General features: G+C 41.2%; 1 protein-coding gene and 1 long non-coding RNA gene across 2 annotated transcripts in view; both read left to right on the top strand.

Moving 5' to 3' along the window:
- Positions 1 to 25,097, top strand: part of gabbr1b (gamma-aminobutyric acid (GABA) B receptor, 1b) — a 171,099-nt gene extending 146,002 nt beyond the window's left edge. The window contains exons 14-18 of the mRNA XM_073463399.1: positions 4,940 to 5,033; positions 5,471 to 5,598; positions 22,060 to 22,188; positions 23,704 to 23,847; positions 24,813 to 25,097. Coding sequence (XP_073319500.1) covers positions 4,940 to 5,033; positions 5,471 to 5,598; positions 22,060 to 22,188; positions 23,704 to 23,847; positions 24,813 to 25,097 — 780 coding nt within the window. The remainder of the gene's footprint in view (positions 1 to 4,939; positions 5,034 to 5,470; positions 5,599 to 22,059; positions 22,189 to 23,703; positions 23,848 to 24,812) is intronic.
- On the top strand, positions 10,221 to 10,907 carry LOC140993923 (uncharacterized). Its single transcript, XR_012178692.1, has 2 exons — positions 10,221 to 10,475; positions 10,562 to 10,907. It is a non-coding gene; the product is annotated as an uncharacterized lncRNA (long non-coding RNA).
- Positions 25,098 to 27,099: the final 2,002 nt, after the last annotated feature.

Here is a 27,099-nt window from a genome sequence, read left to right as displayed (position 1 = left end):
TGTGTCCTTGCAATTCTTCTGCAACCTGTTGGCAGGCCACCTCTGGCAGCAGATATAGTGTTCATCGACAGAGTTAACTTCAACACTGTGTCCCAGGCAGTCATCTCTTGCCTCAACAACTACAGCGTCAATTTTAGTGATGTGTGGGCTTTTGTCACCGACTCGGCAAGTTACATGAAGAAAGCCTTTAACACCATGCTTCATGGCCTGTTCCCCAACTCCATACATGTAACATGTCTGGCACATTTGCTAAATTTGGTGCTGCAGGTCTTCCCAGACACCTTTGAAGACCTCAACAGAGCGTGTACACTGGTGAAGAGAGTGTTCTGTAAGGCACCTCAACGTCGACAAGAGCTGCGGGCCTATATGCAGGCATTGGACTTGGCTCCTGTTATGCCTGTGTTTGCTGTGATGACCAGATGGGGTTCCTGGATTGAGGCTGTCCAGTACCTTGCGGAGAACCTGGACATATTGTGTGAATTCATTCCCTCCTTGCCACTGTCCTCTAGGGCTGTTCGGGACCTGAGAGTGCTGCTAGAAGAGAAAGAAGCTACATTAAAGGCCCATGCAATCTTCATTGTTGAGCACAGCACTGAGATCAAGACCACCATTACCAAACTGCAGGAGACTTCCAACCCCTCTGCTGCCACTATTCATGGTCAACTGGAGAACCTCCTCATGCTGTTTGACTATGGCCGCACTGTAGGAGCTGAGGATTGGCATCCCGGGACCACAGAAAAGCTAAGGGAGCTGGATGAGGATGATCGTGCTGCCTGCACTGAGCTCTTCCAGAAGACCATGGCTGACTGCTCTGCAAAGTTGCAGAATGTGATGGCGTCACACCCCAGCATGGAGCTCTTCAAAGCCCTCCCAGTGTTTGACCCAGCAAAGGTGGCTGGTGTGAGAAAAAACATCCAGGACTATGTCCAGGTGGCCCCTGCCCTTACGTGCGTGTCAGCTGAGGAATGGCACCGCTACATCCACATGGACAAAAGTGACGCTGAGGAGGTCAGTCCTGTGGAGTGGTGGGCCACCAGAGAGGACAGAATGCCCACTCTTGCCCCACTTGCAGCATTGTACCTCCATCTCCCCACTACCTCAGTGGATGTTGAGAGACTTTTCTCCCACTACACCATGCTGCTTACACAGTACAGACGGAGCCTTACAGAAAACAATGTTAAAATGATGCTCATTGCAAAATTCAACACTCGGCAGCAGGATTAACCATTTAACTGACTGACTGACTGAACGACCGACTGACTGACTGACTGACGGACTGACTAGCTTACTTGCTCGTTAACTCAGACTTTTACTCATGCTTAAATGAGTAAGCCAATTGTTACTTTCTCTTTTATTGATTGTTAAAGTAAGTTCTTTATAAACTAGTAGAATTGCAGGGGGGTTCAATGATTATTTAAAGTTATGTATGGTTTGCACAATATTTATTTATGCAGTTGTTCCTGATTTATTTGTTGGACAAATTAATTAATGCAGGTTCCTTGTTCTAATCTTAAATTAAGATGTTCTTTTCCAATGTACATAAAACAAACCTGTGGTTTTGTGGTTCAACTTAATTATATATTTAGGTTATTTAAAACCTTTTAAAATTATTTTTGTTTCAGATATCTATTGAATATGAATAAGAATTTGCACTATATTTACCTATTTATTTATGTATTTATGACATTATTTATTGAAATATCCTAATCTGTACATATGCTCAGAGTTATTGGCAGGCTCTTTTTTTGTAGATTCCATTCCCTGTTACATCTCTGTATTTTTTTTTTACACATTTATGTAGCCGAATTTGAATAGGTTCTATGGAATATTCTTAAGAGAGTAAATTGTTTTCTATTGAATAAAAATGTCAAAATCTCATTTTTGACTGTATGGTGTCAGTATGGTGACTATATTTTTTGACTTTGTGGTACTTTTAGGTTAACTAGAGTCTCACATCCAGAGTTCAAGCTGTTGCCCTGTCAATCCAACCCCTGCACCTATAGGCATATCAGAGGTACCCGGGGGACACATGCACATTTCTTCAGTGACACTTGCCTGGTCTCTCCTGTTCTCCGCAGCTTTTCTGGCCCTTAAAGCTTTCTTTCTGTCTGCAGGAGTATTGAGCAGTGATTGAATCTGAGTTCTCTGAGACTGCGGTTACCTTTATATTGTCAGCTAAAATGCTGTTGTCATTCCAGTGAGGTCACAGTTTGTCAGATACACTATATCCACATTTGGAATCTCACATATGGGTTCCATGTCGTCAGCGTGGCAGCTCCTTATATGGATTTTATTTAAAGGGATAGTTCGGATTTTTTGACATGAAGTTGTATGACATCCTCACCATCAGTGTCGTGCATCAGCAGTGACTTTTCCCCTACTGCGTCCTGTGAGCCGAGGTCTGTCCCGCTGTTGTTGCTGAAGAAAGCAGTTCTGGCTAGTTTGCAGGGTCACGAAGATAAAGCGTTTTGCTTCAAAAAACAATATCCGTTCAAAAGAGTAAAACATTTGCATCACAAAATCGTTTACGACAAAAAAGTCAGACCTCATGATCACCTGGCACTATTTTCCCTCCCTTCATATCACTGCGCGCTTCCGCCTGTTGACACACCGCACCGCTTCGTCATCTGTTTCACAGTGTTTACATGCTTGGATGTGCAAGAGAGCTAACGTGAGTACTAGCGAGATTATTAGACAAGATGATATATAAAAATGGTGCGGATTTGCGATTATCCGGGTTGCAACAACAAAGATCACACCAAGTCGCCGTGTATATTTCACCGCTTTCCTGTCACGGACATTGCTATTAGGCAACTTTGGCTTCTTGCCATAGGCTTGAACATTGAAGCGAGACTGCCAAGGGTGAAAAAGCTTTGTGTGTGAAGTGCACACTTCAGCAAGGACGATTATGTTCCTACACGCCCAGGAAAGAGGAAGAAACAATCTTTGAAGAGCGCTGCTGTGCCACGACCCCCAGGTAAGAACAACTATCTACAAGCTAAAGATGGTGCGTGATGCACGACACTGATGGTGAGGATGTCATACAACTTCATGTCAAAAAATCCGAACTATCCCTTTAAAGTAGCACTATGCACATCTGTTTAAGTGCTGGTGTAGGACAAAAAACTTTTCCAATGATTAAAAAGAGGGAAGTCTGCACAAACAGTTTTTATGCTCCACCGATTTATTTGTGCAAAAAAGGTCACCACGTTGGTAGAAACATTGTGACCTTTTTTGCACCTTTTTCAAGGCACTTTACAAATAGAGCAGGTTTAAGACCAGACTCTCTATACTTAACCGAGACCCAACAATCCCCCACATTAGCAAGCTCTTGGTGAGGATGGTAAGAAAAAACTCGCCTTTAACAGGGTAGAAACCTCAGGCAGACTAGGCTTCAAGGTGGGCGGCCATCTGCCTTGACCGGTTGGGTTGACCCCCATTAGGCAATTTTAATACAGGATTTTGCCTGTTAAAAGTTGCTATTTTTGCTCTAAACGAATGGATTATTGTACTAGATAATTGTTTAAATCCTTAAAAGGAAAAGAAAGTACTCCGCAGAATCCCGCAGATTTTCCTCCTGAATCACCGCAGAAAACCAGAAAAAAGTCCGCAGATTCCGTTTGTGTTTACTGATGAGCAATGGGAGGAGATATTACATAATGTTCACTCGTCCTCTATTTGTGCGAGGCACAGCCTTCTTCAATGTAAAATTCTGCATAGAGCCTATCTTACTAATGCCAAGCTGGCCAAAATCTATCCTGACAGAGCAGACACATGCAACAGATGTGGACAGGCTCCTGCTGATCTTGTTCACATGTTTTTGTCTTGCCCTAAATTATCTGAATTTTGGGCAGCAATATTTGAAATGCTTAGTAAAACAACAGGCCAAATCATACTGTTCGAACCCCTCACTGCCCTCTTTGGATTGTACTCTCCACGCAATGTGCCTAAGTCCACACGAAAAATCATTGCATTCACCACATTACTTGCTCGAAGACTCATTCTTTTAAAATGGTCTCACTCTTCCCCCCAAACTCATAATAAATGGATTCAGGACGTACTGCAGTGCATTACACTAGAGAAAATTAGGCTTTCCTTAAAAGGGTCCTCAAGCAGTTTCTATAAGATGTGGCAGCCCTTCATCACATACATTGACTCTCTGATTATTGTAGCAGAAACCAACTGAGCCCTCCCCTTTTTTATTTTTTTATACATATTTGTAGTATTATTATTATTATTATTTTTATTTTTTTATTTTATTTTATTTTTTATTTTTTTATGATCATCATTATTATTATTAATATGTTTTTAATTAATTAATTAATTTTTTTCTTTTTTTTTTTTTTTTTTTTACTTGTTTGTAACCATGTTCCATTATGCAATTACTATGTATCTATATTTTTCCTTAGTATCATGTCTATTTACTTTCTGTTTCCTTGTTTATAACCTGTGCCTTGCACATGTATGTTGTGAGAGTGAATGGATTGAATGTGTGTAGTTCAGGGTAGGTGGGTGGGTGGTTGGGTGGCTACAACTGGGCTGATATGGGTAAATAAGAACTGGATCTTTTAACCTGTTCTGGAACCATTGTCCTTTGTAAGAACTGAGATCCTGACTGTTCTGTGAAAAAAACAATAAAGAAAGTTTGAATAAAATGAGGATCAATTGATCAATTGATTGTCTTGACACATTCTTTTTCAGTAAGTACACATTTTTAGACATGAAAATTAAAATGTGATTTAATATGATTGATATGTTCATTGGGATGGAAAACAAAAATAAAGTGATAAAAAGCCATAAACTTCCATAAAAATAGGCTCACATGTGTTAATATATTTTAGCTAAATTTTAAATAGATTTTATCTCAATGTTTGGTTTTGAAGATGTCGTGTTTTGCTGTTTTTCTTCCTATGTGTTCATGTTGTATGTATGTAAGCAGAAATTCACCAGAGAAGCGCCTAAAGGAGACCTGGATGTATTGATCCAGCCTTTACTGGAGCACTGTAGCTCAGAAAAGATGAACACCTGGCTGGGTAAGTGGATACCAACCAACTCCTGCATCTCTATTTCAAGTCACTATTTCTCTAACACCATAAGTCCTTCTGCATGTTTTAGGCGATACATAGTTTTAAGGACCAGCAGCACGTTAGCGTTCTATCTAACTAAACAGGGTAGCTGTTCTGGAACTTTTCATCGTATCACCTTTTACAAAATTTTAACTCAATGGACTTTGAGTGAGATTCTTTTGTCAACTTGTGATTCCAAAGTCAACAGTGAAGTTTAATCCGATCAGACTGTTATTGTAATGAGCAGCTTCCAGGTGTGAATGTGATCAGGGCGTTCCTAAAAAAGAGAGCATTGCTCTCGGTGAAACTCCCCTGAATAAATCACACACACACAAGTTTCTGCCTGGAAGTTCAACTCAGTTTACCATCATTCCTCAGAGCTGCCACCTTGTCCATCTCTTTAGGTGTGGTGTATGGTTACAAAGGCTTACTGCTGCTGCTCGGCATCTTCCTGGCCTATGAGACCAAGTCCATCTCCACGGAGAAGATCAATGACCACAGAGCTGTGGGCATGGCCATCTATAATGTTGCTGTGAGTTCAGTTTGTGGTCTGTGTGTGTGTGTGTGTGTGTGTGTGTGTGTGTGTATTGTTTCAAAAACCTAAGACTTAAGGTAAGTCCACACCAAAGCAGAAGATGTGAAACTACATTTTTCACAATTCAAATATTTGAAAGCGATGGTCTTGTGTTGAAGAGACATCTTGGGAAACTGAGCCAATGTTGATTATTGTCAGCTTGTCAACCTTAAACATGTATTTGTGGCTATGTGACAATATCCCACTGCAAGCTGGAGAAGAGGTTTCAGAATGCCCTGCCTTCCCACTGCTGATCATCACACATATTAGTTGTAATGTCATAATAGTGTTTATTCATAAATAACATAAAAAAACATTAGTGATTCACATAAAAAGAGCGATGGCAATGATAACACTCAACGTATTTAGTGATTGGTAATAGCATAGAGATTTAGTCTGGAATCCTCAGATCTGGAGTTGGTGCTTGGGCGCTCTACGCTGGCTGTCTACTGCCCCTCCATGATAGGTTAGATCTAGAGAACCAGTTGGATGATCGTATGTGATGAATAAAGATTCTTCTTTTTCTTCTTCTAGAAGTTTAACAACAACATTCCTTAAGCTGGAGGCTTATAGTATTTTCATTTTATTTTCAGAATCAGAATCAGTATTCCTTTATTGTCCCACAATAGGGAAATTTGTTTGCCACAGCAGCCAAAGGACAGAATATTTACAAAAAACAATAACGATAGCCAAAAATTAACAATATAAATTAAAAAGGTAAGAAATAGAATAGACTTGTATATACATATAAACATGATATTGTACAAAATTAACAGCAGTGAATTTTTATTTACAATATAAATAATAAATATGGGTATTAAGAAAATTGACAGTGCAGAGTGAGGTCTATTGGGAGCAGTGCTGATTGTAGACTCTGACAGCAGCAGAAAGGAAGGACCTGCGATACCTCTCCTTCACACACTTAGGGTGTATCAGTCTGTTGCTGAAGGAGCTGCCCAGTGCAGTGAAAGTGACCTGCAGGGGGTGGGGCTCCTTCACCAGCAGCGATGACAGCTTGTCCATCATCCTGCTCTCTCCCACCACCTGCACTGGGTCAAGAGGGCAGCTGGCCTTCTTGATAAGTTTATCAAGTCTCCTCCTGCCTGCTGCCGAGATGCTGCTGCTCCAGCAGACTACTCCATAGAAAATGGCTGATGCCACCACAGAGTCATAGAAAGTTGTCAGGAGTGCCCCCTGCACTCCAAAGGACCTGAGCTTCCTCAGCAGATGGAGTCTGCTCTGACCTTTCTTGTATGTTGCTGCAGTGTGATGAGTCCAGTCCAGTTTATTGTTCAGGTGAACTCCCTGGTACTTGTAAGATGTCACCATCTCAATATCCGTTCCCAGGATGTTCACCTGTGTGCAGGGTTGTTTGCGCCTGCGGAAATCCACCACCAGCTCTTTGGTCTTCCCGGCGTTGAGCTGGAGGTGGTTCCGCTTGCACCAGTCCACAAAGTCCTGAATAAGTTTTCTGTAGGCTCTGTTGTCCCCGTCCCTGATGAGGCTGACAATAGCAGAGTCGTCAGAGAACTTTTGTAGATGGCTGTAGGGTGTTTGGTGGGAGAAGTCTGCAGTGAACAGGTTGAACAGGAAAGGGGCCAGGACTGTTCCCTGTGGGGCCCCCGTACTGCAGATGACCGTGTCCGACACACAGTACCGAATCCTCACATACTGTGGCCGGTTGGTGGGGTAATCGAGAATCCAGGACGTGAGGTGTTGGTCCACCCCTGCGAGCGCCAGCTTGTCCCCCAAAAGTGCTTCCAGGCTTCTCCAGGTGGGACAGTGATCTGTCCAGGAGGAAGATGATGGCGTCGTCCACTCCGATGCCAGGTTGATGTGGTTGAATGTCAGGGGGGGCAGTGGGGGGAGTCTGCAACATGAAAGCAATGGAAAGGGAGGTAGAGGTGAGAATGAGGCAGTAAACAGGGGGGATGGAAGAGGTGGTGGGGGGCAGCAGAGATGACTGGGCCGGGAGGGGTGGGTGTCTGGTCAAACCTATTGAAGAATAGGTTTAGGTCATTTACCCACGTCTGATCCCCCTCAGCCTGGGAGTCTGGTTTCGTCAGGCCTGAGATGGTTTTAAGGCTTTTCCAGACTCCACTGACATTTCTCTGCTGCAGCTGGACCTCCATCTTCCTCCTGTAGCTGTTCTTCCCCTCTCTGATCTTCTTCCTCAGCTCCTTCTGCACAGCCTTCAGCTCCTCCTTGTTGCCTGACCTAAAGGCCCTCTTTTTCTCCTCAAGGAGAGCCTTTATGTCAGGATTAATCCAGGGTTTGCTGTTTGAAAAACACTGTACAGTCCTGGTGGGTACAGTGTTATCAACACAGAAGTTTATGTAGTCTGTTATGCAGCCTGTTCTCTGTCAATGTCAATGTCCTCCCCACACACAGTTCTTCTCACACAGTTGAGTCAAAGCAGTCCCTCAGAGCCTCTTCAGACTCCTCAGTCCATGTCTTAACTATGCAGGTTTCCACTGGTTGCCTGTTAACAAGGGGCTTGTAAACAGGCAGGAGATGCACCAGGTTGTGGTCAGATCTTCCCAGGGGAGGGAGGGGGGATGAGTTGTATGCCTCCTTGCTGTTGGCATAAAGTAAGTCCAGTGTTTTATTGTCTCTGGTGTGGCAGGTGACATATTGTGTGAATGTGGGCAGGGTGTAGGACAGAGAGGCATGATTGAAGTCCCCAGAGATGAGGAAGAGGGCCTGTGGGTGCTGTGTCTGCAGTGAGACGTCACAAGCTGCATCAGCGTTAAGCCCAATTTTTACTACTGCGGAAAGTGCTGTACACAGACACGGAGAGCCCTCTCCGTCGCCGGAGAGCCTGTCGGAGACCCTCTCCGTACTCTCCAGGCACATGAAATATTTTTTAAATGTCCGTCACTCTGTTGAGGGGAAACGGAGACGGCAAGGGCTGTGATTGGTCCTCTAAAAACATCATTTCTGGAATTACTTTTCCGGTTTGACTACTCTCTCAACAACATAAACACCACCACCGCCGTTTTCGAAAGAGTTTGACCGGTTTGCAATCAAGACGAGAATGAATCCGATCGAAGAACGCCTAGCCGAAGAAATTAGAAAATACGAGAACCTTTATGTAACCTCCTTAAAGACACAAGGACGCTTGTATCGGGCGGGAAATTGCAACTGCGAAGGCTCGAGGGGTCTCCATGGTTACGGAGTCGGATTACGTATTACGTAGTAGGAGTAGTATATTCGACCCTTTAGCAGAGGGGGGATATACACAGCGAGTACAATCACCTGTGTAAACTCCCTCGAGAGGTAGTACGGCTTCATGCTAACCGCTGAAAGTTCGATGTCCTTACTGCAGACCTGTTTTTTAACAGTGATGTGCCCAGAGTTACACCATCTGTCATTAACAAACACAGCCAGCCCTCCGCCTTTACTCTTACCGCTCTCTGCTGTCCTGTCTGCCCGTCGCATTTGAAAACCGTCCAGGTTAGCGTCCGTGTCCGGGGTTCTGCGCCGTTAGCCACGTCTCAGTGAACACCATAATGCTGCTCTCACGGTAGTCCTTCTGATGCTGGGTCAGCGCTGTTAGCTCGTCCATCTTGTTGGGGAGAGATCTCACATTCCCCATGATGACAGATCGGTCTGTAGCTTCTCCTCCTGCTACAGTGAGCAGGACCGGCACGGCACCCGCGTCTCCTCCTCTTCAGCTCGCGGGGGACATCAGGCCGCTCCAGCGGCGGCACCGTGGCACTACTGAGGGCCAACAGCTGATCCCTACTGTAAACAATAGGGCTGCGTACAGGCTCAGGACACAGCGGAAAACAGCGAAAAAAAAGCAGTATCAAGACCAGAGCGAAAAAAGCAAGTCTGGGGAGAGGCACCTGGCTGCAGGCCTCCACTGTGAAGTCGCTTCCGGTGCAGGCTCCAATGTCAGGACACCTCCACTGTCAGGACGGGAAGTGAGGACATTTAAATCTGGATTTCACCTGCCTTTTCATTCGAGAGAGACCAGCGAGTGAGCATGTGTTCCAAGTAGCGGTGAGTTGCTGATTTTTATTATCCACAGAAAGCAAATGCATGGTTTCTTGTGTTCTTCGTCAATATAGGTGCCGTAAAATAATAACGTTATAGAAGTCATTAATGATGCAAATTACCGAATGTTACATGTCGGCTTGGGTTGTTGTTTTGAAGCTAAGTTAGATAACGTCAAAGTTAACTTTCACCAATGGCGGTTAGCATCAACACCGTAAGTTATCAGGGATTATTAACTGCATAGTGCATAACGTAAAGTAACTGTTCGCATTTGTTTGTATGTAACGTTATAAAACATTTTTGTAAACTCTCCTTGCATTAGCTGGGCATCGTCACAAAGTTGAAAACGTGTCTTTCTGAACTCACAAACGTGATATGTGAGACAGCCAAGCTACCAACACGATGCAACACACCATGATGTTTTGCCAGAGGTCGACTAGCTAATTAGTGATATCACCTGTTTAAGTGCACAAGTGGAATCAAAATGTGGCAGGACTACATGGCACATTTTTACTTTTTTATTTTTCCACCTGTTGTATACTACAGTATATAAACAAAACGAATAGTAACTGAAATTACTGAGAAGTAGCATGCTTCTGCACCATCAGTACTTTTATTTTTGATACTGAGGAAGGAAATACACATTTAGAGTGACATCTGAGAAGGGCCCTCTGACCTCTAGACTGACTGATGGGATCTTTTCTTCTTCTTTTTGGAGCTTGTGTTTTGAATATTACAACTGATCATTTTGCTTATCTATATATTTTCAGGAAGAAGAGCAGCAGGCTGAGGTCTCAGTCAGACCTGCCGACGTGGACACACCAGTGGAAGGGGTAAGCTTTTTCACAGTATCTATTGGTCAGATACTGTTGGTGCAGCAGCTATGGTACAGACATCTTTTTTTCTGTCTTTTCCATAGGACTCGGTTGAAGATCGCATTCTTCACGATTGCAGACATGCAGCAGAGTGGGTTGAGGCCAACAGACAACTGTTGTCTGCTAAAGTGGACCTGCCTGATGTTCTGTGCATGGGGGAGGAGAAACAGGCTGAGGCTGCTCTGCAATATGGGAGGGTGTGGAAAGAAGAGGTGGATGAGCATGAAAAGGAAGCAATCCTGGAGCCCTTCAAGTTCACATTTTACAATACTGAGGACATGTGGAAATTCTGCGAAGAAATAATGGACAGAAGAAATTATTTGGCCTATTGTGAATGTCACACAGATGAGTGAGTTTGTGTTCAAGAATAAAGGGCTACAGAACATTTAATCATGTTGTGACTTGGTGTGTTTTTTGTTTTTCTCATTGATCCCTTAATAATTCACTTGGATTATACTGTAGATATCGAGAGTAAGTGTAGTATTTAGTGGTAGCTACTTGGGTGTTCCAGCAGCACAAGAACATAATTAGCATAGACATAGAACCAAACATGAAATTTATGGTGGTTAAGAATAAAAATACAGAATAAAACAGAAAAAAATTTGAAAAAATATATAGAAAAAGAGCAGTGCAATAAAGTCAAAGTTAAATGATAATGAAAAGGCAGTGAAGTACTGTATAGTACACAATAAAATGTATAGGCCAATGACATCTTATGAGATGTTGGCTTATGAATATGAGTAATAACTTAAAAGACAATTTGTGCACTGAGCAATGTTATTCCTGACCTCCATTGTTTTCATTTATCAACTATTTGACCTTCTCTTTTCAAGATCCTCAGCTTTGTAGTAGGCTACAAATAGACTATTGAGCCCCGAGTCATATCACCCACCGTTTGTTTTTCGTAATGACTAAGTTGTAAAATCACGCAGTGCAGTGTATATTAGTCTGGCTTTTTGTCCTAGATTTGGACAGAATAAATCAAAATGCCCACGTTGGGGCTCATGCACAACATAAAAGGAAAACACAGACCAAAAACGACAAACAAAAAAGTTTACTATATAAATACGATATAACGATATATACTATAGACAAGGAATTAATAGATTTTACGTCATATTGTTTACTAATTAATGCATTTGTGAGGAAAACGGTTCAACCGGAAGTGCATTCGTGATTTTATTTTGAAATGTATCCTGTGCATTTCCTGTCCTGACAGTGGAGGTGGCCTGAGAGTGGAGCCTGCGGCGGTAGCGACCTCACATTGGAGGTCTGCAGCCAGGACCTCGTGAGTCTGGTCTCCATACTGCCCGGAGAGAGAGCTCCAAAGGGAAGCAATTAAAAATAGTTAAAAAGCACAAAAAGAAATATAAAAAGAGGAAAAAGCTCAGAAGTGAGTGAGAGCTGCTGCAACAGGCTGCCACTCACGCAGTGCCATCTTACAATCACAAGTATTGAGATATTATTAGATTATGATTATTAGATATATTATAATATACATTGTCTGAGGGTTTAGTATTGTACTCCCAAAGTTGGGGGACCTAGAAGAGAGTAATCAGAATCAGTGAAGTAGAGGCTTGGATATCCTGACTTTTACTCCCTAGTATAGGTGAGGCTCCAAACACTGGATCACAAATATTCCATAATGATGTGCTGACAGGGTTTAACCCCTAATTTGTCCACCACACGTAATTATAGAGTCGGACCAAAAACCTTCACCAGAGAAGCTGTCACTTGACTTTAGACCCTATAGCCATATTAACAAGTGATCTGTCGCTCTATACATTATCTGGAAAATGGCATGTGATCCACGGAAGTTTGCATTCACTCCTGCCATTACTAAGTGTTATCCATTCTTCCCCTATGTCAGTTATGTCAGGGTATTCATTTTAAAATCACTTTTCATGAAAGACTTGCTTGCTGCTAATTTTGCCAGGGAGCAACATAATGCACCGGCCTTTCAACAAACCCCAATATAAACCCGCTCTCCAAGAGCAAGGCAGCTGACTTAATCATTTTTCATCTGTGAAAGCAGGTGATTTTTTTCCTTTTCTTTTCTTTTCTTTTCTTTTCTTATTTCCTGTTTATTTACAGTTTCCGTAGTGTTTGTGTTTGTAATGCTCATTTCAGCCACAAGAGACTGAAGTGTACCACTAAACCGTGTTCTCAATAGGACTAAAAGCATTCATGTTTGTAGTAGAGGGAGCATTGAGATGTTGAGCTACATTACTGAACACCTGACTTCCTCATTTCAAACATGAGGCTTACAAAAATAAGCCTGACAAAACTTTTCCCTTGTTTTATTTTTTTTCACAGATTAAAAAAAGGTTTTTCAACTGCCAAGACTATTTTCCTTCTGTTTTCATAGATCAAATTTAAAATATATATATATAGATTAACTAAAAGATTATCCTGGCAAAACAGTTTCTTTTTCAATCTGTTCGTAAGTCATAAACACAGGAGAGAAACTAGTTTGGATCAGATTTAGAAAATTAATCACCAGAATTTATTTCTATCACTTGCTGTAATACAAATTCAGATACATACATGTTAATGACTGGCGTAAATGGGGTCTCAGTATAAGGGGGGTTGTGACACCTGATTAATTCCTGTAACGATCAACAGTCTGGCTGCTGGATGATCAGATGGATTGGCCCAAAATTATGGTTGAAACAGGTAAAGCAGGTTTAACAGGTATGATAATTCCATCCTCTAACTTAATACTTTTCTCATAGAAAACAGAGAAAGAAAGAACAAGAAGCTGAACTAGAACAAAAAACAACTGAAAACAATTAATATATGTAATCCAACAGATGAAACCCAGAATGATTTAAGAAAATATAAATTCCAGATAAATGAAATTATGAACATCCAAATCCAACATCTGAAAAATAGACTTTGATAAGAACATTTTCACCATTATGATACTCATTAGCTTACAGCTAATGTACAGAAAAGTAATCTGGCTGTTCAGGGTAAATTAACACTTGAGTAATGTGAATAAACAGAAATGTACCCGCGGGCAAACTTGCGCAAGCAATACAAAGTGAAAATTCACCTTGTTGGTGAACACAACAGCCATCATTGACCCAGGCACAGATGTTCATGCACGAGGTAATGTTTTCAAGTTTTACTCACATTGTGTTTGTCTTGTTCGCTGACTTCCTTCCTCACTCTCTGGGCTCTTTTGAAATAATCTGTAGCGCTTGGTCTGCATTTAGGGCGTGTCCAAATCCATTTTGCTCGTTAAACGGCAGATAATCTGGGCACTAAGTGAGGCACACGGTGCAAAGGGGTTGTATGTAGACTCTTCATTAGTCATGGGTGTGTTTTGGCTGTAACATAAATTAAACAAATCAGGGTGTCATCTCCCATTACCTTTAAGAGCCAGGTCCTGGCGCACCTGGCTCTTAAAGTCCTGATAAATCCTGAGATCCTGTCTGAAAATATTTATTTCAGAAGATAAAAGTTTAATTATGTTTCCTCTTCAGCTTTTAGTTCTGCTGATTAAATGTACCATGATATGTGTTACAGTGACATACTGTGTCCATGGAAATGTTTAAAATAATGGAAAGCAGCCTCTCTAATCATAATATCAGAGTGTGCACGTGTTATGAACCCGTCTGGGTAGACGCATCTTACTGTATGAATAATGCGCTCTTTGAATAGCAGGAAACAGACTGCGCCTTTGACTTTGACCAGCTTTCTGTTGGTAAGTTCTGCTGCCTCAAGATAACTATCTGCCATCAGTGCGCCTGACCACACCTCACTTTAAGACCAACACCCATAGGTGGACGCAGGTACATTTGCTATTTACACAAAATGGGTGCTGGGCGTGAACATGACAACTGCGTCAGTCTGAAACTAGCAATGACATTTGTGCAGTGCTGCTTTTTCTCCCAAAAGTTAGAGTGACAGGTGACCAAATGAAACACACAGTTACCTTGAGTAAACTTGTGGATTTCTCTGGCTTGAACATTGTTGAAAACATTTGGGATAATCTAAGAACACAACTATATACAAAGAAAGGCTAGTCGTTTTTAGAAGTTTTTAGAAATGCAGAAATGTTACATATTATATTTTTAAGTTGGGCTTCATGCAGTTTGAATTAATGTTGCAGTTGAACGGTTGAATTTCTCACTGTTTATCTAACACTACTTTGAGGATGTGTAGACCCCAGATACCCTTCAATAATCATGGAGAGTAATTCCGTCAAATAAACATCTATTCATACGTTGACTTTCACTGTTCAAAGAATTACTGTGAGGGGACAAACAGAACAGCATTCATTAAATTCTATGGAACAAACTACAACCACAGGACATTGATTGTACCACTAAAGAGTGAATCTGGTAGCAAAATGTTCGCGTGGACTGAGCTCTATGCCTGGGCAGTCTGTCTATATAAATACTGTCTATGTTAACCATCTGAAAAGGCTGATTAGACTGTGTGGTTGTGGCTGTAGCTGTTGGCAGCCAGACTAATGTGTCTGTCAGTAGTGTGCCTTTCTGCAGGCTCTGTGTTAGTCTGCAGACTTGGTCTTTCAATTCCAATCCTTCAATGACACAGCCTCTCTCAGCAGCACTTTTTCTTTGACTTCTCCTCCTTCATTTCATGCTCTGCTGAGGATGCTCCCCCATCCTTGGTAGTGAGGCTCCTGTGATGTGTCCTCATCATCAGGAATTAAGTCACATGTCAAAATTCCTCACTGCTTAGCCGTTTGCTTCTATGAATTTTATAATCCAGCATTTCACCTATATGCACCTAGCAACGGTGAACCACCGCTGCTGAATTGTTCTTTTTTTACAGACGCATAGGAGAGGATGGAGAGGAGAAGAGAGGAAAGGAGGAGTGGATAGGGCTGTGTTTTATCTCTAATGTTAGGCTATCATTTCCGTTATGGATGCTTCATACCAAGGCCAATTAACACACCTGCAAGTAAAGCATATAAGCAGAAAAGAGAGGACTTCTTCTTTTCTTTACCCTAACCTTTAGAAACTAACCTTATATTATTTTTGCACTGTCACACACTACAGAGTAAAGCAAATAAATGGAGAAACTCAGTTTTATATGCTTTAGAAACTAAAGTTGTATGTTTTCTCGCTACTGACGCTTTATATCCAGACCTTTCACACACCTGTGAGCAAAGCATTACGCATATAAACAAGGAACCTTGCGCTTACCTGAATATTTCAACTCAGCGATTATGACAACAAGCATTGGGTAACACTGAAGCAAGCAATGTTGAACACAGATTCATGATTATCATTCTCACAGGAGGGACACAAAACTGTCCTGCAACTTCATGCGAGTGTCGCACAGTAACATTGCAGCAAACGCAGTCATTTGACAGTAAGACAGCCCTGTGAAATAAACATTTGGAAGATCCATGTTGATGACCGTGATGCTCGACAGCTGTCAATCAAAGACAGTTGACAGGTTCCCAAAAAGTTATTAATGATTTTTTGGACAGAATGGTCATAGATGTACATTGTTTTTTTTTCTTTTACCACTGAAAATGATGTAAAATTCAAGTAAATTGCCAATGTTTGTGGGTGATAGCTGTCAGACATCAACTAAAACCTTGTTTACCAAATCACATAGGCATAAATCCGAGGAGGACAGGGGGTCAGGACCCAGCTATTAAACTGGCATATGATATTTGCTGTTTGATTTATCAGTACCACTGCTGCTAACGTTCCTTTGTGTTCTACCTGTCTAATACTACAGGCAGACATGGTGTGACTGTGAGCAGGTTTCTCAAGGATTACCATCTGCCCAGTGTGAATCATTCTGACATTCTCCCCTCAAGTGTTCCGGGCCTGTCTGCTCTGTTACACAGCCAGATAAAGTAGTCCGTTGATCAGCTTTCTAATGTGTATTCAAGAACAAGAAGTCACAAAAAGTGTTTAAAAGACAAGTGAGGCATCTGTTGCCGATTTGAAATGCCACTCTCTTGCCAGCCAGTCACACACACAAACACACACACACACACACTGAAAGTGGCTTTTTAATCAGCAACATCTCCAGTGTGGCAGATTTTGTGATTTTCGTTCCCGTCGTTGCATTTTAATTCATCTCAGAGGATTATCCATTATGCACTGAACCCAATTTAAGCCTAAACTGAGTGGGTGAAATGTAAATTGGTACAGGAAAGAATTTCATGTGTTTATGGCTGTGTTTCCTCTCTTCCTCCTGCTTTGGTTCATTTGGTTCACTTCTATTCATGAGTGAGTGGCCTGTCAAATGCCCACTGTCTGAAACAACTTAATTTGATCCTAGAACTGCTGTCTGCCCTTGAGCAAGGCACCAAACCCCAAACTGCTCAGATCTCTCAAATCCTGGACGAAAAACACCAAAAATAATTGCCTGGCTAGATACCGCTAGAAAGAAATGAAGTATGCTTTTACGTGATTTTGGTGAGCCGTCCAGAGATGAACTCAAATCAGACTTAATTCACAAAAAACCTTAGGCTTGACTTCCATGGGACTCGATTTTCTTGAAACCTGAAAGCAAAAACATTAAAATTTTGAGGTGGTAATGTCCAGGAGCACCTGTTATTAGGTCTTTGGATTTCTGCTTGCTCAAAGTTATGACTGAGTCAGACCTTGACTTGGACTTGTTGTCTTGACTGAATCAGAGACTAGCCTGGTGTGGGACTTAACTTGGTCTATTTCAAGCAGCCCCTCAACCAGGGCTTAGGAATTAGTGACGTCCATAATTTTAATTATTTATAATGGAGCTGGAAGAAAAACACTGTCACATTACTGTCTTTTGCTTGATGTGGAATTTAATGTGGAAATGACTGAAATGATCTCAGCCACATGTGGTCCTGAGGTAGAGGTAGAGACGTGTACATAGGGCTGCTCAATTATAGAAAAAATCATAATCACGATTATTTTGGTCAATATTGAAATCATGATTATTTAAACGATTATTTTTGAGTTTGGAAACATGATGCATTTATTCAGCATTTCTCTCAAAAAAATACACAAAATGTTCAAATCGAAAAATACTAAATGTTCAAATCGAAAATAATGTACAAATATGTATCCAACTGTTCTGCAATTTCTATAAAACATTTAATGAATAAAATAAATATACTTAGAAAATCAAATAAGACAAACGATAGGGTGCATAGGGTGCTTTAGCTAAAAAGTATCCAATGGCAGCTGTTATTTTCTTGTGCCTATCCGCATTTGACGGATAAGGAGTCGCATTATACAGTGTGTCTGAGATCGATGTCTGACTCTGCTGTGACAGTTTTAATGTGAGGGAGCGTTTGGTTGTTCCTTTTTTTTTTTTATGGGGTGCCAGTCAGGTCTCTCTCCTGACACATAAGATAGTTATTATTTGATTTCTTTCTCTTTTTTTTTTTAACCCAAACACAATTTTAAACCACACACACAGCCAAACCCCACAAAAGCAGCTGATGCTGCGGATGTTGCCGGTGGAGGAGGGATCCGTTCGGATCGCTATCGCCAGATAATCCGTGAGGTTTTACGGCTCACTATTAACGGGAGGAGATGCGGGGAGACTGCAGATGATGCGGTGAGGATTTTCGGCTCACTGTTAGCTACTGAGCATAGGAGCTCCGACGCCATCGATAGCATACTACTCTCTGTCAACCCACCGCACAGCGGCACAGGTGGAGATTTAAAAAACTGGCGCCATCAATGCCAGGGCGAATCGGCAGCGCACCGAGGAGGCGGACAGGAGGGCGTGGACAGCCTGGCTGTCACACTGCATTGATGTCATGGGGGTTGTGGCCTTGTCTTTGCGAGGGGTGAAATTTCACTGGGCCTCTGATGCGCCTCCGGAGGTAGTATCAGAGGCGTAGTATTGGCAAACCGAACCAGTGTGAACGGATAAGCCGGCGGGCTTCACTCAACAAAATAAAGAGAAATGTCCCACAAAGCAACGTTACAGCACCAAACAACAGTAACGTAGTAACTGGTAGTGTCTTTGGCAACTTATATGAGGAAAAAAATACCGCAGTTATAAGTGGAGAAGTGTCTGTCTGACCGACTCTTCATCACAAGCCCGAAAAACAGCGTCTGCAAAAAACTTTTACTCACCAAGTGTTTGTTCGCGGTGATTTTTTTCACCGCAAAGGTCAGCCCTCCCGACCGAGACTTCAGTGAACTTTCCCCCATAAAACAGCATCCCTCCCCGCGAGTGACAGAGTCAGACAGCGTCCTGTTGACTGATGGCGATTATATAATTATGTAATTTAGAGAAAAACGTAACTTGAGTGAGTGCCAGTCAGCAGGGCCGTGTTGAATGCTTTGGGGGAGGGACTGAATTGCTCAGAAAATCTCTAGGCCTACTGTACAACGAAAAATGCCAAATAAATCGTTTCAATTCGATTATATTAGTTTGGAGATCGTTTGATTCAAAAATCAAAATCACAATCAAAATTCAATTAATTGCACAGCCCTACGTGTACATAGACCTTTTGGTCAGTTTATTCATTTATTTATCCGGATCAGATGCCATCTGCCACCAGGACAACATTCCCAGTATGTATCTCTCAAGTGGGATCACAAAGTATGACATTAATGTTAAACTCTATTAAGAACACCAATATGTTCTTTTTTTCTTTGCTTGTTGGCTCCTATATTTTATTAAGATTTGTCAAATAAATCAGGAAATTGTGTGCATATGCATAATAGTCTGTGTCTGTGATGTCAATATGGAAATAGAGTGTCAACATGTTACAGCGCCCTTAACTTTGATCATTTCAGTTTAGATGTCTCCAAGTTCCAGTGACAAGAAGACAATAAGATTAGAGAAGTGGCTGAACCGGTCTCTTATCTTTCTGAAAATGTCTTATATCAGATGACTCATTTAGGCTAATTGATAGACAAAACTGTGAGGTTTCAACATTATTTGCCTATTAATACAGGTGTAATTAATGCTGTTTCACTTTGACCTGAATATGACAATCTGCAGTTGAAACATTATATACACATGAAATAAAAGTAGTTTTTCTATTTTTGGGTGCATAGTTTTTGACTGTGTCTGTCTTCATCAGGCTACACAGTGAGCTTGACTAGTTAAATGCACACTGCTCTCACACCGTCAGCTAGAATATTTAGGTTATAATATTTAACTGACTTAACTGTCAGCTCAGTGTCAGCACAGTTCACTGATGTAATGACTTCACAACTGGAGCCTGCTGCACTGTGCCCTGTTAATTCCTCTGTAAATATGAGCTGCTAACACTATTTGAAAGCCAATGCCAAGCTTCAGCCATTATGCTGTTTTGAACAGTCATGTGGAGGCAGACCTGGGTCCAGCTGACCACCTTCCAGTGGTGTGCATGAAATAATACATAAAAGTGGCACTGCCAGGCAAGACACTGTTAAGTATTAACCAGACGTTTTCAACTCCCGAATATAGCTGATTTTTGTCATTCGATTTTTTTATTTACAAAAAATAAAATTCACATGAATGAGTTCAACGTTTATTTAAAGTGACAACGAGGAACTGTTAAGTGTTTTTGAAACAGTCTCTTGATTCCTCTGATGATTATAAATGACCTGTAACAACAAACGAGACCATCAGCGAAAAGACTGCTATTCCTATTCCAACTCTGAATGTCTGATGTGATTGTTAATCAATTTTCTGTGTTGAAAACAGTTATTTTATCTCAGTTGACTCAAGGCTTGCCTGGATTTGAGTCTGTCTTCACCACAACAGCAGGAGGTTTTCCCCTTTTACTTTAGCAGAGTACTGTATATTTCATTGGCCTGATAATTAGACCAAATAGTTTGTTTCACTCCATTCATGTTGTTCTACATCATGATCACTTGAGCCCATATCTGTTTGTGAATGTATTTTGCTTTGTTTCTCTCAGCAGTCAGTAGCGTCCCATCACAAACATGAATTCCCTTGCTACTTTCCATTCTTCATCCAATCTGCAAAGCTCTGATTGGCTAATTTGTTTCTCCAACTAAGGAGCGCAATAGTAGGCCTATTTGAATCTCTGAACAAATGGGGATCCAGAGATGAATCAAACTGATGATTCAGTCAGTGGAACCAGGATAGGAAGGGTGGACAAAAATGCAATTAGACCCATGTTGTATTAAAGCAAAACTTTCCTTGAAAGTTGTTTCTGTAAAGGCTGCTGGCTGTGTGGAATCAGTCTGCCTCCAGGTGAATGACAGTGGTTAGCCCTCACCCAGGAATCCCAGTGCACAGAAATGCTATTTGTTCCAGTGAGTTGCTGAAATGAATTGTAGTTGTGTGTGAGCGGAGGACAGGATTGTGTATGTGTCGCTGTGTGTATATGTTATGACGCAGCTGGTGTTGGCCTGCTGCTTCCATTTGTCTGTCTGGGTGGGATTTTTCACCTTTTACACAAAGATGACTGACTGTTGATCAATATGTATTGATTTCAACCCTCACCTCCACCTCTCTCAGTTTTCATTTGATGTAGCACACAGTCTGTGTCCCTCACTCCTCCACCCTTTCATATTCTCTTTCAGACTCCCTCCAATTCATCTCCCTCTGTCATCTTGCTCTGATTTGTTCTTTATCTTCTCTTACTGCCACTTATCTCTCACTCCCATTGTCTTTCTGATTCTAATAAAATTCTGTTGGTATGACAGAAATGAAACCTGTGCTGCCACAGCGACCCTACATATCACAATTATATCACGAGTAGCACTGGGGAAAAGAATGCAATTAATTAATCAATAATTAGATAAATGCAACATATAATCACTCTCCGGTAATTTGGAGTCTTGCTGATAGCATTGATTGATCTGTTTCCAGCAGCAACACTATGGTAAAGAGGCACAGTATGTTCGGTTTTTGCAATTTGGATGAAACTTATTCATGTAAATAAAGACTATTCAATGAAATAAAGCTGAAAACTAAAAATGATGCAATGATAAAAAATAAAACCATATAAATGCATACACAAGAAGAAACACCAGAGGGCAACATTATTTAGCTTAGCCTTCTGTAAGAATGTGTAGCTTTAGTATGTTTGTTTATATATATGTATGTATATATATATATATATATATTTTTATATATATATATATATATACATATATATATATATACACACACATATACATATACATAAACATATATATTTTTCTAAGCTGTCATATATACATATATATATGTATATATGACAGCTTAGAAAAATATACAACAGCATATAATTGTTAATAAATTCTCTGTTCATCAACTAGTTAATTAATCAACTAGTTGTTTCAGCTCTAATCTAAACCACTTTATTTGTAGGTCAAACTAAAAAGGTCAGAAATTAACTTTTTTTATTGAAAGGGATGCTCAAATTATTCTGTGTTAAACACAAACACATTTCGTTCATGTATTCACAGGACAAACAGTTGTTTGTTGGGCTGGGACTGAGGCTATTTTCCCCCTAATTCACCAGCTCCTCAGATACTTGTAGATCAGTCTACTCTGTCAGGTTCTTTATGTATTTATTCATTAATTCAGAACCCACTGTGCATTTTTGACTTGCAACCTCATTGCAACCTTTCCACTGTTTCCTCAGGTGCTGTGTATGATCACAGCTCCGGTGACCATGATCCTGTCCTCTCAGCAGGACGCCTCCTTTGCCTTCGCCTCCTTGGCCATCGTCTTCTCGGTCTACATCACCCTTGTGGTTCTGTTTGTCCCCAAGGTAAAGCAGAGGACTGTACTCCTCTCACCATCTCCTCTCTGCAGATTATAGCAGCAATGTAAGTGTCAGATGTAATGAATTGCCTTTCATCAGGGGAGTCACCTGGGCTGGTATGACATATCCCATAATGACCTGTAAATTGGCCCTGTCTTGCTTTGTCAGCATCAATACCTGCCCAAGGCTTCAACATGTCTGCTGTCCTCTGTCACCAGGCAGATCTGTTTCTGCGTGCATTCATCTATTCATAACTACATGGAGTGTTACATATTTTGCTCACAGTCTTTGGTCATACATTATATTAGGGCTGCTCGATTATAGAAAAATCATAATCACAATTATTTTGGTCAATATTGAAATCACGATTATTTAAACAATTATTTTTGAGTTTGGAAACGTGATGCATTTATTCAGCATTTCTCTCAAAAAAATACACAAAATGTTCAAAACGAAAAATACTAAATGTTCAAATCAAAAATAACGTACAAATATGTATCCAACTGTTCTGCAATTTCTATAAAACATTTAATGAATAAAATAAATATACTTACAAATGATAGGGTGCATAGGGTGCTTTAGCTAAAAAGTATCCAATGGCAGCTGTTATTTTCTTGTGCCTATCCGCATTTGACGGATAAGGAGTCGCATTATACAGTGTGTCTGAGATCGATGTCTGACTCTGCGTTGATGTCCTGGGGGTTGTGGCCTTGTCTTTGCGAGGGGTGTGTCGATCTGATGGTGTTCACTGTCTGATAACTAAACAGATCCTTCACTCAACAAAATAAAGAGAAATGTCCCACAAAGCAACGTTACAGCACCAAACAACAGTAATGTAGTAACTGGTAGTGTCTTTGGCAACTTATATGAGGAAAAAAATACCGCAGTTATAAGTGGAGCAGTGTCTGTTCGATTGACTCTTTGTCACAATTCTGCCTGAAAAACAGCGTCTGTCCCCCGCAAAAAACTTTTACTCACCAACTGTTTGTTCGCAGTGATTTTTTTCACCGCAAAGGTCAGCCCTCCCAGCCGAGACTTCAGTGAACTTTCCCCATAAAACAGCATCCCTCCCCGCGAGTGACAGAGTCAGACAGAGTCCTGTTGACTGATGGCGATTATGTAATTATGTAATTTAGAGAAAAACGTAACTTGAGTGAGTGCCAGTCAGCAGGGCCGCGTTGAATGCTTTGGGGGAGGGACTGAATTACGCATGTAATTTCTTTCATAAAATCTCTAGGCCTACTGTACAACGAAAAATGCCAAATAAATCGTTTCAATTCGATTATATTAGTTTGGAGATCGTTTGATCCAAAAATCTAAATTACGATCAAAATTCGATTAATTGCACAGCCCTACATTATATGGTCAAAAGTGTGTGGATACCCAAATATTACACCCATATTTGATAGTTGAATATGTGATTCTGACAGCATGGACCTGTCTGCAGGGCTCTGCTCCTCATTATAAATACAGTCCAAAACTGACCCTTTATAGTAAAATGAGCATGTGCATGTGTTATAGATGCGACGTCTGATCACGCGGGGCGAGTGGCAGTCAGATGCCCAGGAGACCATGAAGACCGGCTCGTCCACCAATAACAATGATGAGGAGAAGTCCAGACAGCTGGAGAGAGAGAACAAGGAGCTACAGAAGATCATCCAGGAGGTCAGCTGGCCGCTTTCTTTTTGAAAAAGGATTCTGAATTCTTTCTTTTCTTTCATATTTACCAGTAAAAGGCTTGTTGGGATAAAAAAATCCGTTGATAAGGCAGTATAGAATGAAGATGTTGATCTTGAGTGTTTACTTACTCAAATTTTCCAGCGCTTTCAACCTCATCTCACAGCCTTCCTCAGCAGAGTTTGCTCAGTTGCACTAGTGTCAGATTATGGAGGAAAACAAGACTTTGTTCCCCCCACTTTTAGGTGCAGTGTGCTAGCATATGTTAGGTATTACAGTCACAGGACATTGGCATAATATCTAAGCTTATGGCTTCTAACATGCTTCTACGTGCACTTGTGTTACTGGCCGAGCCTCCACAGGTGTGGTCCAGCGGATTTGTTGTAGAAAGTATGTCTGTCCCTGTGTGTGAGAGAGGTATCAGCACGTTGCCACAGTCACAGAAAAGTGCATGCTGTTTTTAGAAGAAGTAATCCTGGCCAGTTCAGCCACAGAACAGCTCATCGTCGATTGTAAACAGAACAGATTCCAATGATGTAATCCACTAAACCTACCCAAAACAGCCCAAACTCAACTCAGCTGGAGCACAGTTTCCTCATGTTAAGCATTACCTACATTTTTGCCCCATAGCCTCCCACTGCTTAACCCCAGATGGCGCCACTGCTCAGTTGTAAGCACAGCTCTCTATATGTAAGTCATGTGACGACTGCATCTCACAGCAAACTCCATCCACTCAGGAAGACTGTGAGATGTGAAACAAAGATCCATAAAAAGTGAACGTTGAGGGTATTTTTTGTTTTGTATGTTTGGTTTTGTGTGTGTGTGTGTCTTTTCTAGTCAGTTCCTGTTAACTATCAAATAAGCCATACATAAGCCAACCATGAACCAGTGTTAGAGGACCTGTCCCTGAGTGATGCAGATTGCTGAACATTGTTTCCAATTTGTTCCTTTAGAAAGAGGAGCGTGTGTCGGAGCTGAGAAACCAGCTGTCTGAGCGACAGGCCCTGCGATCGAGGAGAAGAGCGTCCTCTATCAATCAGAACCACAGCTCCCCCCCCCTCGCCATCTTCCAGAGTGACCCCAGGTCTCTGGCCCCTCCTCCGGGGTACCCCGCCCCCACCTCTGACCCCCACCCCATTTCCCCATCCTTCGCCAACTCGTCCAGCCTCTATCAACCGGATAGCAAGATCAGCCGAAATAATTGCCACACTAGCCGGCTGCAGCTGCTGTACAAGTGAGACAATGGTGAGCATCCGAGGGGTCACAGTAATGACATTCATAGCTACAAAGAGATGGAATATTAAATCAGTGAAGAGGCTGACTCTGAAGCTCATTCCACCAATCAGCAGAGGCCAGAGGACAACCAGTGGAAAGGTTAATATTGCAAAAATCTTCAGTGAGAATTTACATTTCAACTTGTTTCCAACCCATCTGTGGTATTTTCTTGTCTCTCAGAAATCAGAAGATATACAAACATCTTGTTAATTATACAGTTTTGCATTTGTGATTCATCCTGTGTCATCTAGAGTTTGAGAAAAATCAGAACTGACTAAGTGCTAAGCCCTGGGCCCCTTAGCTACAGTTGCTAACCTGTGAAGCTTTCCACTGAAACACTGCAAATAATGCAGTGTTTCAGTGGGGCGAGATTTACCATCAAAATTCATGGCAGTTTCTGAAATAAAAAGTTATTTCCTTTAGACAAAAAGAATACACAATAGTTATTAATCAGGGGTAGGGTTTAATGAAGGGTCAGCTTGGGAACAAGATATTATGGCAAAACATCTATCATATCTGTACTTTACAATATTGCCTCCTGATGTGTTAGATATTGCTATGTACTGAATCAAGAGGCTGGACAAAAGGACATACTTCATGATAAATGAAGCCAGTTTTTGGTCAAAGTTACTGCTGGTATCCATTACTGAAGCTTTGTCATTTTTTGTTTGATTGATATCAGTTTTTACATTGTCTCTGTTCAAAGAGACTGCTGAGTCATTGTTGTACATAGTTGTGTGTATAAATGCTAAACCCCTCACTGTGGATGAACTCAGTCCTGCTTATTCAGGGTTGAAAATGAAAAGTAAGCTGAGGACACTGCTGTCATCTGCCAGGTATTTACCGTATCATGTGTTGTGACTGACAGACTGAAGAGCTAAAGGAGATTTACATGAGGCTAAAAGCAGAAATCCAAATACCTTTATCTGTTTAATGTTAGGCTGGGTATTTTCGCTGTCCAGTGAACAAGACAGGGTAGGTATGTAACATATAACTGTTTTGAAGTTCTCCAGGAGCTGAACTACTTAAATGTCTAAATGAATAAGGGGTGGTGTATGTTGCCATATATTTAAGAGATCTGTTTCTGGTTGAGGGAATAAAGAAAATATTGCAGTGCAGACCAATTTTAGCCCATGTCTGCAGCAGCAGGGGCCTCATTTATAAAAGTAGTCTTAGATTTGTCTTTGAACTTTATCTTAAGATGAGTTTTAATGGTGTGTTTATGTTTGATTCACAAAAGATGCTTAGCTTAAAAAGCCTTACTTTGGCAGATTTTAAGAATCCTATTTGTAACTTACACACCTGTGATCTGTACTTAAACTGACAGTTCCTGCCTTGTGATGTCCCCTCATTTAATGCAGCACAAAAGAGGGTTTAGTCAGGAATAGCCAGGACCAAAAGAGGAAATCAAACTTTTTGGAAGACCAGATCACAGTGATGGTCAAGGAGACTGAAGCCAGACAAAGTATTATTCAGTGGATTAAATGGTGGGTGAACAAACAAAGCCAAACACACAGCTTGGGAGTGTGTTGCTGCTGCACATTATTCATGAGGCTCATGCACAGTTCACCAAAACACATGGTTTTCTCCTTAAGTCATACTTTAATTCAAAACTGACCATAATTCCATTTTATAAATGAGGCCCCAGCTGTGTAATTTGAATATGGTGAATCTGAATTTGAAATTCATAACTTTAGATTATATATGAGGTCCATATGCAGTTTGCTATATATTTTATGCTTGTATGTTGGTCTTGAAATTCGAAAAGGAAAATGTTTTTCTCTCAGTAAGTTTGCATGCATTTCAAATTCAGTTCCTCTATTTCAGTTTCATCTGTGTGTGACAGCATTTTCAGGGACTGAGGTAAAACAAAGCTGATTCAACGTATGGTTTCAAAACCTTTCTGACTTTTATATCACGTTTGACTTTTTTTTTTTTAGAAAGAGATCATTCTGGCATATCCTG

This window comes from Pagrus major, chromosome 3 (genome assembly GCF_040436345.1).
Source record: "Pagrus major chromosome 3, Pma_NU_1.0".
Classification (NCBI taxonomy): domain Eukaryota; kingdom Metazoa; phylum Chordata; class Actinopteri; order Spariformes; family Sparidae; genus Pagrus; species Pagrus major.
Note: the sequence above shows the minus strand (reverse complement) of the source record. Positions and strands in the feature narration are given on the sequence as shown.